Below are 18625 nucleotides of genomic sequence, written 5' to 3'. Positions count from 1 at the left end.
TAATAAATTAAACATGGTATTACTACAAATAAAAAAAGTTAAACTAAAGTAACCACACATTAACCCAATTGTTCCCTGATGGAGGGAACGGAGATTTTGTGTTGAATGTTACAACGCTAGGGGTCGCTCTTGGGAGCCCAAACACCTCTGATATCTTTGAGAAAAGGCCAATGAAATTGGGTGTGCAGATTTTCCATAGCCGGCCATACCCCGGATACACCGTGCCAGCCTCCTGAGTCCCAGAGCTTGCGTTTAGGACTCTTGTGTTAAGATACCGGTGCCATTCGAAAGGTATAGAATCTTGCAGATGCGTTTGGTGTTGCCAAACCTGCAGCTCTACAGATGTCTGTTAGAGAGGCCCTATTCGCTAGGGCTGCAGAGGCAGCGACTCCCCTGGATTAATGGGCTCTTACTTCCAAAGGGCAGGGTAAGCCTATGGCCTGGTAGGCCGACCGGATCGCTTCCACAACCCAGTGCGAGATCTATTGTTTGGAGACAGCCTTCCCTTTTCTGCTGTCCTCTGAAAGGTCAGAACTTCTAAAGTCCTGAGTACGGTCCATGTAGATGCGCAGGGCACGGACTGGACATAACATGGACAGGTTGGGGTCACCTTCCTAGGAACTTCCCACTCTTTTAACCAATGTGAGCGCAACCAGGAGCCAGATTCACGAAACATTCTTTAGAAGAAATTTCTTCTTAACTGCCATTTTCTTCTTATTTTTTAAAATAAGAAAAAGTTAAGGATATATTTTGTATTCCCAAATAAATCGTCTTAAGAATATTCTTATCTATTTACTTAAGATTGTTCTTAAGACAAAAATTAAGAAAATTAAAATTCTTGAAAAGAATCTACTTAAAAACCATCGTAAATAACTTCTTAAAGATAGGATAGCCAGAGACGTGTCTTAAATCCCAAATAGTAAGAATTACTTAATGAATGTATTGGGTTATTTCAAATTAACTGTTATATTTAAGCATTGCAACACTACTAGCTACATATAATACACATAAGGACTATTAGATGAGCACGAGTTCGCTGAAGTGACAGCAATGACTGATAATGTAAACAATGATCGGTCATGAATAGCCTATGTAGGCTATGACCTACTTTTTGCCGACATCAAAACTTAGTAGCATCTCTACAAAATCGAGTCAGATAGGGAGATTTAATTAAACTTTTTTTATTTTACTTGGCCGATAAATACGACAATCTTTGGCTGTATTTAGCGCATATGTGCAGGACACGTTTGCTGTAGCAGCGCACACACATACCTTAAGCGTTCATTCAGACGAGGGAACAAAAACAACACAAAAGTGAATAAAACTGATCGCCAAAGCTTAAGACAGACCCTTTAAAAGTAACGGTTCAAAAACACGGCGCATTAAAAACATGAAGCGCCAGTCAAGCTCATGACGAAAATATGCGTGCTTATGATTATTAGGATAATCTGCAGAAACCGCAAAAAAGACGTTGAAGTGTTTATAAATGCGTCTTCAACCATGTATTCACTCAGATGTATCTTTTTTTTTCTTAAGAAAAAAAAATTACAATATTCTTAAGACTTATCTTAAGAAATTTCTTAATTTATTTCTTACGAAGATATTCGTGAATCCAGCCCCAGGACCATCTTTATTGAGAGCACTGATGTCAACTGATTGCGGAGGCTCAAATGGATGCTACTGTAGGCCCTAGAGGACCACAGACAGATCCCAAGAGGGGATGAGGTGCAAGGGGGGTTCAGGCACCTGAGAAATCTGATAACCAGATCATGCTTCCCCACCGATCTGCCTTCCACCAGATCAAGTGGAAGTGCCTGGCAAGGCCTTCTTGGAAGAAGGATAGCGCAGTTCCAATGCCATATCTACGTAGGTCCTTCCTTTGGGAAGCACACCAGTCTGTAAATTTGTGCCATATTGAGCCATACAGCCGCCTCATAGAGGGAGCTCTAGCCGTTACAAGGGTGTTTACCACGGCAGGTGGGAGATCTCTCAAATCCTCCTGGTCACATCAAGGGACCAAAGATAGGAGCGCCAGCTCTGAGAACCAGGTCCTGTCGTCCCAGTAGGGAGCCACTGGCAGGAGCTGTTCCCTGGCTTCCCTGACTTTGCACAGAGGTTTGTGCTATGAGGCTCACTGGGGGAAAGGCATACTTGAGTAGGCCCCTGGGCCAGCTGTGTGCCAGTGCATCTGTGCCGAAGGGGGCCTCGGTCAGACCAAACCACAACTGGCAGTGGGTGGATTCCGACCAGGCAAACAGATCGATTCCAAATCAGCTGGACTCAGCTTCTCCGTGAAGCTAAGTCTGCCGTGAGAGCACATCGGCTACACGATTGAGTTTGCTCGGAATATAGGTGGCATGTAGAGACTCTGTGCTGACTCCAAAGCAAGAGATGGCAGGCTAGTTGTGACATGCGAACGGAGCAGACACCGCCTTAGTGGTTAATGTACGCTACCGTCGCTGTGTTGTCTGTCTGGACCAACACATGCTTGCCCTGAACCAAAGGTCGGAACCTCTTCAGAGCCAAGAATACGGTCAACAACTCTAGGCATCTGATATGCCAGTGAAGCCTGTCCACACCAAGATGCATCTCGACTCTTGTTCTAAGGGAACCCCTGGCCGTAGAAATGAAATGTCTTCCCAAGGGCTGAAGGTTTTGTGACACACTGGGGGGATATTCACCCATTATGCTCCGGAGGGGGGGGGGGATGTGCTTAATGGCCCCTGTCTGCTTCTTTACTGTGGAAAACTCTTGTGCAAATTCTTCCACAGTATCGCCAAAGAGGCCAACCTGGGAGATGGGGGTGTCAAGGAAGCGAGCCTTCTCAGCTCAGAAGAATAGAACGAATAAGCAGATCACACGATGGCCTATTTATACCCGGATATCCTGGGCGGGGCTAGCTATGCAAAATCTGCACACCCAATTTCATTGGCCTTTTCTCAAAGATATCAGAGGTGTTTGGGCTCCCAACGTGGAAATGAACGACAGAGAGGTAACCATGGTTTTGCTATACTAGCCATACAGCTTCACATATTTGTAGTAAAACTGTGTTTATACTATGATAATCAATCTGACTATACGCAACGCATACATGAGCACTTGATCTCTGCAACTCCCAGATGTACAAAACAGACCCTTCCACCTCTGTAATAAACATGGAGAAGTTAGTTCCACCAAATTGATACATAATAATTGCAGACATTAGGTGATAAGAATCTCAAACGTAGTTTAGAAAACTAGTCCCGCCCGAATAAGGCTTTTGACAATTCTACTTGCTTTGCAGGGGGTTTCATGTGAAGTGAACTCTCATGTGCCAGTTAAGGCTTCCTTTATGAGTGAAACTTTTTTCACACTGTTGGCAGGTGTAAGGCTTCTCTCCAGTGTGAATTCTCATGTGGATGGTAAGGTTTCCATGTTGATGGAAACTCTTTCCACACTGAGGGCAGGTGTAAGGCTTCTCTCCAGTGTGAACAGACATGTGCCAGTTAAGGCTAGCTTTATTAGTAAAACGTTCTCCACACTGTTTGCAGGTGCAAGGCTTCTCTCCAGTGTGAACAGTCATGTGCCAGTCAAGGCTAGCTTTATTAGTAAAACGTTCTCCACACTGTTTGCAGGTGCAAGGCTTCTCTCCAGTGTGAACAGTCATGTGCCAGTCAAGGCTAGCTTTATTAGTAAAACTTTTTCCACACTGTTTGCAGGTGTAAGGCTTCTCTCCATTGTGTGTTCTAAGGTGGGTGACAAGGTTCCAATGTTGAGAAAAACCTTTTCCACATTGCTGGCAGGTGTAAGGTTTTTCTCCAGTGTGAATTCTTGTGTGCCTGTCAAAGCTTCCTTTATGAGTGAAACTTTTTCCACAGTGTTGGCAGGTGTAAGGAGTCTCCCCAATGTGGACTTTAATGTTTTCTTGTTGATTGAAACTCTTTCCAAACCAAAAGCAAGTGTAATCACTTCTAGTTGTTCCAGTCTTTTGAGCTTTTTTTCGTCTGGAAATCTTTTCAGTCTGTGAACATCTAAAAGATTTTTTTACACTTGTGAAATCATGAAGATTCTCGAGTTGATCTTTCTCTTCAGTGTCACTGAGTACTTCCTTCTCTTTTTTCAATGCCATTAGGTCTAAGGTGAAAAAACAAACAAAAGTTATCCCCAGCTTAATGGCACAATACAACAGACATCAAAACATTTAGGTATGTATCAAAATGCAAAAACATGTTTGCTTGTCTAAATACACCTGCTGGAAATTCTCAACTCAAGTCCTTGAAACCCTGTTTCCTTCAGAGTTTTGCTACAACCCTAATCAAACAAACCTGAACATGCTAAAGGCAGAAAGCTCTATTTGAAACTTAAGTTTGCAGGAGACCTTGAGGGCCAGAGTTGAGAAACGCTGCTCTTGACAAAATTGCACTTTCTTCAGGTCATGTCCCAAAAACCTTTAAACTGGCATTAAACCCTTTATTTAAAAAGCAGTTTGCCCAGGAGATGAAGCTAATTATAGACATATCTCAATAAGGCATGCTAATAATAATGACTGATCCATTAATGGAATTTTACTTTGTCCTGTCCAGTTACATTGATTTGTTCTTTATTTAAAGTAAAACTAAGCATCATATTAGTACAATGTGACCAAATCCTACTGGAATTTTAGTTTAGGATCTTACTGGATTCTTAGAATGTGGTAGGTCTATAATACCATAAAATTATAAAATCATATTTAGATACCAGTATGTAGGTCTACTGTTACTATTATCAATCAATGTTGCACTGTAGTTTTGGTTAAACAAACATAAGCACAGGTTGCATTAATGCATTCATAAATAACTTAGACCATAGACTATTTCAAACAGTTTTCAGAACAAAACAAGAATGAAAAATATAAGTTGCTAAAAAAGCCAAAATGAATTAAGCTAATTTAAAGGGATAGTTCACCCAAAAATGAAAAATGATTTTTATCTGCTTCTGTGTGCTTCTATGCGCTCAACGGAGATAAACAATATGAAAGGAGGGAGGGGGCTTCAAGGAGAATGACTGGTGCAACTCAGTACCGCTATTCTCCTAGAACATCTGGTCTCCTGGGAAAGTGTCGGCCTCTGCCTTCAGATAGATAAGTTTTATCACTAGTTTAGAACAAACAGTTTATTATGACGCTTTATGGGCGTGAGGGTATGGCTACGGGTTTTTGAAATAACCAGTGGCGGACCATCATTTCTTGAAATTAGGATGATGTGCACCCACTAGGGATGCACCAAAATGAAAATTCTTGGCCGAAACACCGAAAGAATTATGCCAATTATTAGTACCATTGCATTTATGGCTATGACTGTGTACTAATCTTACTAGAATCAAGGCATTGCAATTGCATACATTAATATTAAAGTTTCAAAGAATAAATCAATTATATTAATTTAAACAATTATTATCAATCAAGTATTATATTACTTAACATACATATATTTTACCCTGGAGAACCCACGGGTTCAAATGAACAAACAAAAACAAATTTGGTAAATTTAACTTCAAAAGCCCAGAGTGCCACTTCTGGCCTCTGCATAGAGACACCTAGTGGATGAATATTGAACTCACAAGTGCCAGAGTGGTAGTAACAAGATGGAGACAGGGGTAACTGCAGCCTGGAGCAATGGGCGTGCCGAAAAGTTTCTCATTGGTCTCGCTTTTACTGTATTGGCCAATCAGCGTTAAACTTTTGTTCCACACTCCAGTCCAGCAGGTGGCGGTAAAGCACTTTTCAGTTGGCTTGCAAACCGCCAAACAAACTTTAAGAAGAAGGCGGCCAATCAGCATTAAGTAATTTCCTTTAGTCAAGAGAAGATTGTGGTGGTAAGTGTAATTCATCATATGTTTATCTATGCTTTATATAACGTAGTTATATTACAATAGTTTGTTCTAATGCAAATTACTTTGCGTTATATCTTACTAGCTTTTAGTAATTAGTTTAACGTTACTGTTGTTGATCATTATAAGGTTGAAGACTACAAGTACAGTAGGTTAACATAATGTTTAATATAAAAACAATGTAAAAAAATGTGCATACAAACATATATACATATATATATATATATATATATATATATATATATATATATATATATATATATAAAAATGAATAAAAGCAATCAAATATAGTTTTTTATTCTGAAAGTCATCTTAAAATGTCACAGATGTATATATTTGCCAATATGTGTATATTTTACTTTCTTTTGTTAAAATTTTTGCTGTTAATGCACATCTAAATATGCTGGCCTGAATGTGTAATTTTTTACTTATTATAAATATTACTCATTGTTATTTTAAATGTTATACAGATAAAAAATAAATAGAAAGTTTATTGCATTCATTCAGAGTTTTTTTTTTTTTTTTTTTACTTGTGTAGGTATTGTTGACTGTAAATCTGTCAGTCCAGAAGTGAGGAAATAACACAGAGTGGAGTTTGAGTTCACCAGGTGCGCTTACTGTGGATAGTCTACAAAAACACCTTTGGATACAGTGACAATGGAAAGAAGGGGGTCTTCACAACCTTCTATTCAGACAAAGAGTTTGCTGGCTTCTGTTCAATGGACTGCTACTACAAAATGAATAAATGTTTTTGTTTACTTGAATTTAAAACAAAACTAAATAAAAAAATGTGAATAAAGCTGTGTCTGTTTGCTAAATGAATTGTCATTTAGCAGAAAGTTACTAAACACTTGACTCATTTTTCAATTCTGTGGTGTTTTATGAACTAGTTTTCTGGATCAAGCAAAACATTGTTTTCAGGGTAATATATTACAATAGGTTTTGTTTGTTAAAATGAATGTATTAACTAACATTAACTGTGAACAATACATTTGTTACAGCATTTTTAAGCTTTGTTAGCATTAGTTATTAAAAATACAGCTCTTCATTGTTGTTTGTTCACTTCACAGTGCTTTAATGTTAACAAATACAACTTTTAATTTACTTTAACCCAAGAACAGCTAGTGTGACTGTGTTAAGAAGCTTTTGCATCCTAAATATAGTTGAAATTTGTTTTTGATTAATGTACAAATCAAACAGGCTTTAAATTAACCAAAACAGAAATGTCTGAATATACAACTGCATGTACATAAGGCAGACACAACTGTAAGGTGTGTGTATATATATATATATATATATATATATATATATATATATATATATAGTAGTAACCAAATTTGAGTTACAAAATCAAAATAAAAGAATACTACAATAAGATAAATAATAAAAATAAATAAATAATAAATAAAATACATTTACATGACTTTGCAAAGGGTTATAAAATATTATAATACACTAAACTCAGTAAAAAAAAAAACTAGTTTAATAGCCTCATTACTCGTAAGGGAACACAAAGATGAAGTTAGAATTTTGAGATCATTTATGAAGTAAGGAAAGGGAAATAGCGAAACTATAACCTAAACTTGCCGTGGTGATGACGTCAGTAACCCGCACCATGCAGGCAGTTTTCGCAAAACCTTTTGGCACGCCCCTGCTTTTCGGCGAGACCAATGAGAAACCTTTTGGCACGCCCTGACCTTTCGGCACGCCCATTGCTCCAGGCTGCAGTTACCCCTACTTGACAAGATGGCTTACCACATGCTGTTTTGTTGAGCTGGAAACCTACCCAAACAAAATCGTCTTCTCAGCAAACCAGCGGTTGGTAAAATGGTGTATTTTTTGTTAATCTATTTAGTATTAGCTTGCAAAATGCCTAGAAGTATGTTTTATATTCTTTTTGGATGAATTAGGGACTCTGAGCTAGTTCAAAAAATGATGGGCCAAAAATGACCCTCTGGGTGTATGGGTTAAAAAAATGTCGGGTCAAAAATGACCCATTGGTTCTTTAAGTGACTTTGATGAAAAATGGTGACAGTCCTGTATTTGGATAAAACCTTGAAATAATTTCATTTGTATAATATATTTTAATAAGGTACCTCAGTAGTACAGGGCCAGAGACTAATAAAGTAGTATATCATTTCAGGGAGTATGGCCGCTCCCTTTTCAGGACCTCAAAACTGAAATGCACTGTGAAAAATGCGCAGTTCTTCTCTGCATCAACAAAAAAAGAAATTGTTGCAAAGACTACAACAATGTCTAGTGTGAGTTCCTCTCTCTAGCAGAACAGATTTTTGGATAAGCAAAGACCCATGGTGTTTATTTCAGTCGTGATTTTGGCCTTGTGTTCTTGTTTCCATTGGCCAAAGTGTTTGAACATTTGAAATCCAGTTCTAACATGCAACAAATAAAGCAAAAAAAAAAACATTGTTAAATGTAGCTGTGTGGTTGACTGATTATTTTCCTAAATTTAAAATAGTTTGCATTGACACTGTTTGTTTTTGTGATTCTTTAATATGCTACGCCTAAAGCCCAATGGGTCAAATTTGGCCCTAATCCTAAATTAGAGAATAAAGGGATAAATTGAAAAAGTGGATATTTTGGTGTTCAGTGAACTTATAGCAGTAATTTAATGCATACTTCATAATTTTCCAAAGAAGAAAAGGGTTCTTGGGTTCTCCAGGGTTAAATTGTTTAATCGTTAATTTTTTTTTAACATTATCTTCTGGATCCATCACATCATAGACTGTAAAAAAATTCACATTTACAAGTCTACGTGTTTCTCTTCCAGCAGGAGGCGCTGTCAGACTGGTACACAAAGCAGCGCAGCAAATGACTTTGAAACGTGCAGCGCTCAGATTTATTCAATGGATAGCCTTTTGAAGTTTCATCATTTCTTGTCTTTCTGTCCCCACATTTAAGACCTGAAATCATAATTAATACTTTCTTAAACCCTAATAACACTGCAGTTTTCAATTAAAATTAAGAGCTTTATTTCAAGAACCGATTTTCTGAAACAAAACTTGCAAAATATATGTTTCTTTTTATACGTTTCCCACCATATTCAGGGCACAAGGAAAATATTAGGGGACTAAATTAATATCAGTATATGAAGTATAATCGTCTCTCATTGTCTCTGAGAGAATGCACGTCAGATGCTGAAAATCAGTTTTCACTTTCACATTGCGCAGTTTTCACGTTGCTTGTTGTGTGATATCCATTGGCTCACCTCCACGGTTTAAAACATAAATATTAATAAAAATACAGTATATAGAAAAGACATATCTTTAAAATATTGTGAAGTAACACCAACATAAAGCTAATGTTTTTCACTCACTGAAAGCTACATTTGTCTGCACGCAATGCGCCGATCTCTGCTCCCATCACTGCTGCAGACACACCCCCTCTTGAAATTTCGGCAATACAAGTTTTGCAAATCACTATCCGTGGTTCTTTCTCAGATATACTGAAATAAGTCCACACCGCAGAAGTGTTGCTTCAGACAAGCACCTGCAGGCAGCGGTGATAAAAGTCTTTCGGCCGAAAACCGAAAATGCACTTTTGGGCCATTTTTGGCCGAAAATTTTCAGCGGCCGAATATTCGGTGCATCCCTAGCACCCACGTGGGGAGATGGTCAAGCCTGATCAACTTGATGCTCTCTCTCACTTGGAGGTTGTCTTTCACTGCACCTAAATTTAAAGTATGTAAGATGGGTCTTCTTCAGCCGTGGGATTAGTGCACATCGCCCGGCATTTCTGTGACATACGTGTTGGTCTTCTACGGTGACTGCAGCGGGCTCCCCAGTCTTAGAGAGTGGAGATGATGGCACGTCTCTGAGTTGTAAATATGGGCTTTATTTTCCTATTTTGCTTGGGGTTTAGCATATAACTATCCAGCTTTGTCTATCCTTGCTTTTACTTGTTGATTATTATTGACTTCATTATTGATTATTATCATTATAATCTGATCAGCTGTATTTTACATCAAATAAACAGTTGTATTTCTTGATTAGTATGGTGTACGGACCTTTTATTGGCACCTCCTCTTGTCGATACACACCACACTGGTCTCACATTGAGTTTTGGATACAAACAGAAACCATACTGAAACATTATTGGCGTCACGAACAGGATGAAAAGAATTTTGTGAGACGTTAAAGTGATTTTGGTGTTAGACAAGAGAAGGTTTAAAGGTGTTTTGAGAGTAGTTTGAAAAGACGTTTCGTAAGAAAGGGAAGGAGCCCGAGTCTGATGTGCTTCTCGAGTGGGATGACACTTTGTATGAGTCAGTGGCCAGAGAACTCAGAAAGGGCGGATGGTTACCTCAGTGTTGGTCTGGTGCGCTGAGGGACACAGACCCAAATCAAGTTGAGAAATTCTTGAGAAAGGTTGTTGTCTCGGGAAAAGGATCCATTAAAGGGCTTGCAGAGCTGCTTGTGGATCGTGTTAACTTCTTACAGAAAGCAGCATGAGCATGCAGATCAGAAAGCTAAAGAGATTGAAACAATGATGACAGAAATGTCTGATGCCATATAGGCCCCGATCACACCGAACGCGTCTTTTAGTTCTAAAAACACGATGCCACAGCACTGCCTTTTTTTGGTGACTTTCAATAAAAGAGCAGTGTGCTGCGGTCTTTTTATGTTGATAAGCAATGACCAAAACAGCTGTCCTGTCAGTCAAATCAAAGGATTATAGCGCGAGCGCTCTTAAATCTTAGTTTTTTGCTGTTAAGTAAACTGTCATATTAGCAGAAACCCTAAATAATACAGCTCTGGGTTTCCCACGATAGACACCAAAGGTTTCTCCTCCATTTCTTGCAGTCTCCGGACTTTTTAAGCAACAGTAAACTTTCATCACTACAACAGAAGGCCCGCCTCTCCTAGGGATGGTTCGATACGTGTATCGGTACCGTTCGGTTCTCGGACGTATTCCAAATGGAAGTGATCATCCCTATCACCTTTGTAAGGGGGAATAAGCGAATCTGCTTAGTGCTGACAGACACGGGTGTGTTCAACTTGAAGTGGCGCTGCCCCGCTTCAAGTCGAACACACCCGCGTCTGTCAGCACTAAGCAGATTCGCTTAGTTATGCTAACAATAAAAAGACAGCGACATCTGCTGACAGAGACCATGCTGTGTTGTCACGTAAACATCCCAGCTGAAGATAATGAGGAAATAACATCGCTCCCTTCGCCAAGTGCATTGCAAACGACTATATTATGACCTGCAGGTGCCCTAAGTCCCCCCACAAAGGTGATAGGGATGATCACTTCCATTTGGAATTTGTCCGAGAACCAAACGGTACCGATACACGTATCGAACCATCCCTAGCCTCTCCATTCATTTGATTGGACAATGGAAAAGAACGCGAATGACGTTGGGCGTTTTTCCGCTCAGAGTTGATTTTTTTTCAACTTCAGGCGCTCAGAGCGCTCCTGCAAAAACGCGAGGCGCAGCAGGCGGCGAAAATGCGATGCGCCGGGGTGCATAAGTAGCGCACAGAAAGCTCACTGCCAACAGAAAACCATTCAAAAGAGGCGCCTCCAACTGCAAAAATGCGTTCGGTGTGAGGCGCGCCTCATTAGCTCAAGGTCAAGCTGATATTCTGCACCAGCGTCTTGGTCAAATGACTGGTGTGGCAGGAAACGCTGCTCTTCAGGTAGCCAAAGTTAATGCCAAAAAGAAACGTAGACCAGATGTACGTAAGATACGAGTGTTTGTAGCTACCGCAAATGCAGAAGCGTGGGACCCATCCACTTGGGAGGGGAATATCTGGGATTCTGATGATGAGATGAGGGAAGTTGGCCTTCTAAGGAAGGACAATGAAATATTTTGAATGAGGCTGTCTCACGATTTAGCCAGCTAGTCAAGATGGTGCAGAGCTCATGGAGACATTTTTAAGGGTAGAACCACTGATCTATAATAGAGAACTGGATTGCTCATGACGTCATAAATATGAAGTCACCGCGCCGCCATATTAGTATTCCCTAGTACTCGCATACATTCTATTGAATGAATAGGAAATGATACGATTTCATTGAGAAAACATCACATAACAGGTCAGCGTTTTTATATCTGAAGTCTCAGTGTTCATTTTCACAAAGCAAACGTCCTAAACATGTAAACGGTTATTTGTTTATTGTCGGGAATTCCCTCTGTGTTAGAACCTCGTTTCTGGGTCACTGCAGTTTCTCAGGTCTGTCGAGTGGATCAGCAACAAGCGCTTGGGATAGACAACAACACACCAAAGTCTAATACAAGTTGGTTTATTGTTATCTACCAAAGAAGATGGGGCAGTCCCATCTTTTATACAGCACCCTTACAAGCCTTCATGTAGGCGGGGGTTCACATATCATTTAAGCAAATACTTCTACATATGGGAAGGAAAATTACAGATGATCCAGGGCAACTATAAGGATGAGAGGAAGATAGTGCAGCCGCACTCAACTGGTTTCCTGACGACAGATAACCCTGAAACAGACAGACAAAACATTCCCAGAACGAACTGTTTCTCTTAACTGAAGTAAACTGCAAAGAACAAAACTACAAAATATTAACTCAAGGAAACTGCACTGAAAAACACATTAATGAAAAAACACATTAATTCTTATAATCCCCTCTTCCAGACTCTCCTCTAGAGTCTGGATTCTTCTCTATCCTTCTGTGGCAGTGGGCGATATAATTCTAATTCAAAGGTTGTGGGTGATATCCTGCAGAGATAGCAGACACCATAGTATACATACGTTGTGTGAAACATTTCAAAATGCATGGACCAAAAATACACAATAAAAACAAAATAAGTAATACCGGTATTATCATTGAGACATAAGGTGCAAACGCGCCAAATAGGCTAGAGAGAATACCCCAATTCCAATTGTTAGTTCTAGACTTTAGCTCATCCTCATATATCTGGGATGAGATCTGCTTCATAGTAGCTACAGCAGTGCCAATTGATCCCTCGGGCTCATCATTTGCAGGTATGTATGTGCAGCATTTGTCACCTACAACAGAACAAACCCCTCCCTGCTGGGCAAGAAGCATGTCCAGGGCCAACCTGTTCTGCACGACCACCTGTCTCAGTGCTCTCAGTTCGCTTTGTACCCCTACCAGTGCAGCTGTGGTGCTGTTAACAAAGGATGCCAGTCGATAATGCATGATGTTCTGTTGTCTCAGTAGGTCAGAGACGCCGAACTGAGGTACCATAGACTTCCAGAACCGAGTCCAGTGTGACCTCATCTGATGTTCCTCAGGGACGTCCTCGTTGTCCACTGATCGTTTGCTCCTGAAAGACAAATCACGTTGTGTATGCATAACAGTCACACGATGTTGCAGCTGCACTGGTGCACAGAGGCCTGTCCATCTCATCCTGTAAGTGTTGTTTACAGTGTCCTCACCACAATACCAGTACCAGTCATCAGCCAGCACTGCACCTTTCGCTGGCCAGGGATCTTCACAGAGCGTGAGCAATTCAATGCAGGCAGTGTTCCTAGAGGTGTAACAAGCAGTATTATTTCCCTTAGCACATGCTGCGGTGTTCTTCTCACATGAGCCCCTCTCGAACTTTGGACAGTAGCTTTGCAGCCACCTGTCTATACCCTGCCCTTGGTTTATTATTTGTTTACAATTTGTAGCACTTATACCTGTCACGCTTTCACCTGATGTCCCATTAAAACAGTAAGGAAACATAAAACCTTCTGGTAACACCAAGCTAACTTTTACATCAACAGTTTCAGTTTCATTTTTACTTGATGCACTACCTTCTTTCTTGCACGTTTCATTCATACAACAGTAATTATACCGTTTAGTTTCATCAGTATAGGGTGTTGTTACCCTCTTTACACACCTAGGAGACCATACATACATTTCCCCTGCATAATATGTACAGAACACAGTAAAATTGGGGGGTTCACAGTTATAGACAAATGGTTTCAAGGATACAGTTATTATGGTGCAGAATAATTCTTGACACACCACACATGATTCATTGGTCAGTTGACGCGCTGTCCAGTTTGCATACTGCCAGAAGAGGTTTCTTTTGACCTCCTCCTTTGAAGCGTTGGGTACCATGAGTCCAGCTAGGACAATACACATTATTGCTCTGGAAAACAAAAACAGTTAGTACATGTAATACATTGTTCTTCATTTCAAGGGTTTCACTCTGGTTGCATGAATCCACTGTGGAAAAAGATCAGTTAAAACAGCAGTTCTGGTCACAGCTAGTATCTCTGTAGGCCCATCATACCGAGAGTCATTGAGGCCCCCGGTTTTTAGTTTCTTTATCAATACTTGATTGCCCACTTCAAAGGGGTGTGAGTTAGCTTTAGGGATCTCAGGGTGTTTCATGTTAACCCTTTCCCAGAACTCATTTAATTTTTCTATTAGGCCTACAGAGTACTCAGACATATGATCAGTTAATACCACACCTATCCCTACCATTCCGTGGCGCCAAGGGATGGGGAAAGTAAGCAGTTTCTCAGGTCTGTCGAGTGGATCAGCAACAAGCGCTTGGGATAGACAACAACACACCAAAGTCTAATACAAGTTGGTTTATTGTTATCTACCAAAGAAGATGGGGCAGTCCCATCTTTTATACAGCACCCTTACAAGCCTTCATGTAGGCGGGGGTTCACATATCATTTAAGCAAATACTTCTACATATGGGAAGGAAAATTACAGATGATCCAGGGCAACTATAAGGATGAGAGGAAGATAGTGCAGCCGCACTCAACTGGTTTCCTGACGACAGATAACCCTGAAACAGACAGACAAAACATTCCCAGAACGAACTGTTTCTCTTAACTGAAGTAAACTGCAAAGAACAAAACTACAAAATATTAACTCAAGGAAACTGCACTGAAAAACACATTAATGAAAAAACACATTAATTCTTATACTCTGCTTATTAAAAACGTACGTTCATATATAGCCAACATTACAGTCATGTACATCAGACAAACATAAACATTGGGCGTTCAACATATGTTTACAAAAGACAACGTGCTCATACATCTGAATGAAGACCTTAATTCATCTTAGTAGCCTACAGTTATTCACTGTTTATGTCATTTTGTTGTATTCGTTCAGTAGACTAACTGCATGTTTCAACAATACTTTTGTTTATTATATGTTATATTATTATATATTCGTTAATAACAGTATTCATTTTGAAGCAGGTAATGATTTGTTCGTTAAATTAATAATTAATTCAACATATATACGCAGCATTTTACTCACATGGAAACCGTAGGCTAATGTTAGTAAATCATTAGAGAATTCGCTGATTTGAAGAGTCTGAAATAGATGCTGCTCATTAAAAATATACGCACCATAACTATACCGCTGACTACTTAAAGACATGAAGCATTAAGATTTTAATTTATAGTACAACGATATTGTACAATCGAAACAATTTCAGATAGGCTACTAATACCATATACATGGTTTTGTTTATTATTTCCTGCATAATTAGGAACATAAATAAATATATTTTCGCATTGGATCAGTAACTCACCTGTGTCTGCAAGTGTGCAGCTGACACACCCACCTAAACGATTTCACTATATTGCTTATCCAGCGCAAAAAGACCATAAACATTCCAGATATCATCTTAAGTATAATTTATTTACATACACATATCCTAAAAACTAATGCTGTGTGAATGAAACGCTTTAAATCGGGTGATTTTAGGTCAGTGGTTTGCATGTAAATCAATGGCGCACTCTGCTGGTAGGGAATAGTAAGATGGCGGATCGAACACTTCCGGTGGCTTCACTGAATAACGGCAGATTAGAACGCAATGAGCCATCCAGTCATTATATAGATCAGTGTGTAGAACACATTTAGATGATTTAGCTAGACATTTGAACTCTAAATTATAATTAGATTATTCTGTGCTGTTCATCTTTTGTGAACAATGGGAAATGCAAAGCAGGTTGAGCGGAAACAACAGACTTGAAGAAAAAAACAATCGTTTCGTGTCTTAGTACATCAGTGTATCGTCACGAGCCGCAGGGTGTAATATGGATTTGTCTGTGCGTGTTTATGTTTACTTTTAAAGGTCTGTGCCCGGTTGCATAAAACACCTTAAGTTTTTCCCTTAAGTATGACACTTAAGGCATGATTTCCCCTTTCCTAAGGGAATGACTTAAGGGTGTTGCATATAATCCCTTAAACACTGCCCTTAGTTAAGGGAAACCGTTAAGTGTTTTACAACAGCGACGCAGGTTTTCCGTAAAAAAAAAATCTACTGTTGCCATGGATACGTTATTTGTTATTGCAGATAGCGGTGTAAGTTTTCACAAAAACAATAACATGGATTAGGCAAACAAAAAGAAAAGAAAAGAAAAGAAAAGAAAAAGAAAGACAAATATGAAAGAGAAGGATCAGACGAGACGTAAACTTAAATCGATAATTAACCTAAAACCGAATTCTGTCATTATTTACTCATTCTTGTTTCCTTCCAAACCCATAAGACTTTCATTCATCTTTGGACAACAAATAAAAGCCTCGTTCAGACTGTCAGCCCAAATCCGATTTTGTCCATATCTGGATGGAATCGGATTTGAATAACTGACTGTCCACACAGTCATATCGCAACTGTTCAAATCCGATTTGTGTGTCCATAAGCGCTCTTTCGATTTACGGAATGTGCGTTGGTTTCTATGGCAATGCCGTTGCGTTATTATGTCAACGCTAAAAACAACAATAACAGCAATACAGTTTGCAATATAGATGCTGGCTTGCGCTAGGACAATGTTGCCATCGTGCTGGATTATATTTCGTCTTCTAAAGCAGCAGCAGAAACGCAGGAAGCTGGAATAGGCATTTTTATTCTGTGTTGCCGTCTCCGCTGGTTTCAAACTAAAAGAGGTGCGTATACTAGCTGTATATCGTCTTTTCCCGCAGTTCGCAACAACACAAGCTTGTTTCTGCAAAGACGTTAGTTATGTTTTCCACAAAAACATCTGACGGTTTTTACGTTTTACGTGGCATGAAAACGTGAAAAAGCAGAAATCCAATTTGAATAGGATTCCAAACCACACACGAATGTAGCTCAAAACGAATTTGTCCAAATAGGATTTCATGTAGTTCGCTGCTGTTCAGACTACCTAAATATGATCGGATTTCAATCGGATTTGCATACAAATCGGATTTGGGCTGACAGTCTGAACGAGGCTAAAGATCTCTCCTTACTTCTGTCCATTTCGAGTTTATATAGCATGAATCGCTGTAGCTAAACTGAAAGGTAAACACAATAAATACACGATTGCGACAATATATGGTTTATGTGTGTTTTTCAAATCATCTCCAGGTAATATTCAGGAAAATACAGAAATAAAATATTATAAAAGAATATAAATTTGAGCTATGTATGTAAATTTGATCAACGAGTACATGTGAATAAATCTGTTTTAACATATAAAGTTGCCGATCGTGTCTGGAACAATACTTTTGGATTGAATCTGCTTGCTGTGTAACACTTGAAGGTTGTATCAGCGATTTCTAGCCTGAAACATAAAGTGTCAATTTCAGCTGACCTTTCTTCAGGATCCACTCGCTGCCTGCCCCATAAATTGTCTGTGAAAAAAACGCGTCTCTCTGGTCAGCCTAGGGTCCGAGATATGCCAAAAAAACAATCGGCACTACCAACCTTTCCACAGATAAACAAACAGTGTTCCAACCAATCAGCGTCAGGGGTTTGGTGTTGTGGACTTTCGCTCCGCCTCCCTCACATCCCTGCACCAGTAGGAAAGTCCACAACACGAACCCCCTGACGCTGATTGGTTGGAACACTGTTTGTTTATGTGTGGAATAGTTGATAGTGCCGATTGTTTTTTTGGCATATCTCGGACCCTAGGCTGACCAGAGAGACGCGGTTTTTTCACAGACAATTTATGGGGCAGGCAGCGAGCGGATCGTGAAGAAAGGTCAGCCGAAATTGACACTTTATGTTTTAGGCTAGAAATCGCTGATACAACCTTTAAGGGAACATTTTCCATACCTTATGTTATACTTAGGGAAATGACAGATAAGGGGCTTTATGCAACACTTAATGGGTTTTAAGGGATACTTAAGAGAAATTCTAAGGGTTTATGACGTTTCACCTAAAGAAACCCTTAAGTAACATTTAAGGGATATTTTATGCAACGCCCTTAAGTGTAAGGGAAATTTAAGGGAGAACTTAAGGGAAATTTACACTTAAGGGGCTTTATGCCACCGGACACTGGTGCTCATCCACTGCCATTATGTGGCTGACAGACTGCACCGCTTTGAATTAAAAATCTAGGTTTGTGTTCTGCTGAAGAAACAAAGTCACCTACATCTTGGATGCTCTGGGGGTAAACAGATAAACATCACATCTTCATTTTTGGGTGAACTATCCCTTTAAAACAAACAGCGTTCTCACGCAGCCTCGCTCTCATTCAGCATGAATCCACCTTAAACTTGGACATCTGTATGAGGATCACATGAGTTCAGCTTTGAGAGTGAAACTAACCTATTTGTTCCTCAGTTTGTTTGAGACTGAACACTTGTTCAATCCTGATGTCTTCTCTCTCCTCTTTAATGAACTCCATCTTTGTTTGATCCTCAGTATCTTCATGTTTGACTCTGAACTCTTCTTCAGTTCTCAGGTCTTCAGTCTCCTCTTTAATAAAGGACATCTTTATCAGAGGATGTGGAGTTGGATCTCTCTGGAGTTGGATCAAATTGTCTCTCACATTTAACAATATAAATGAAAACATTTCTCTTGATTTATTTCTTCATTAAACAGGTTTGTGT

General features: G+C 39.5%; 1 protein-coding gene across 1 annotated transcript in view; it reads right to left on the bottom strand.

The window, feature by feature from the left end:
• Positions 1–482: 482 nt before the first annotated feature.
• Positions 483–18625, bottom strand: part of LOC141338208 (uncharacterized) — a 144492-nt gene continuing 126349 nt past the window's right edge. The window contains exons 2-4 of the mRNA XM_073843757.1: positions 14132–14142; positions 3361–3827; positions 483–580 (exon numbers count right to left, since the gene is read on the bottom strand). Coding sequence (XP_073699858.1) covers positions 483–580; positions 3361–3827; positions 14132–14142 — 576 coding nt within the window. The remainder of the gene's footprint in view (positions 581–3360; positions 3828–14131; positions 14143–18625) is intronic.

Source organism: Garra rufa, chromosome 7 (assembly GCF_049309525.1).
Source record: "Garra rufa chromosome 7, GarRuf1.0, whole genome shotgun sequence".
In the NCBI taxonomy this organism is placed as follows: domain Eukaryota; kingdom Metazoa; phylum Chordata; class Actinopteri; order Cypriniformes; family Cyprinidae; genus Garra; species Garra rufa.
Note: the sequence above shows the minus strand (reverse complement) of the source record. Positions and strands in the feature narration are given on the sequence as shown.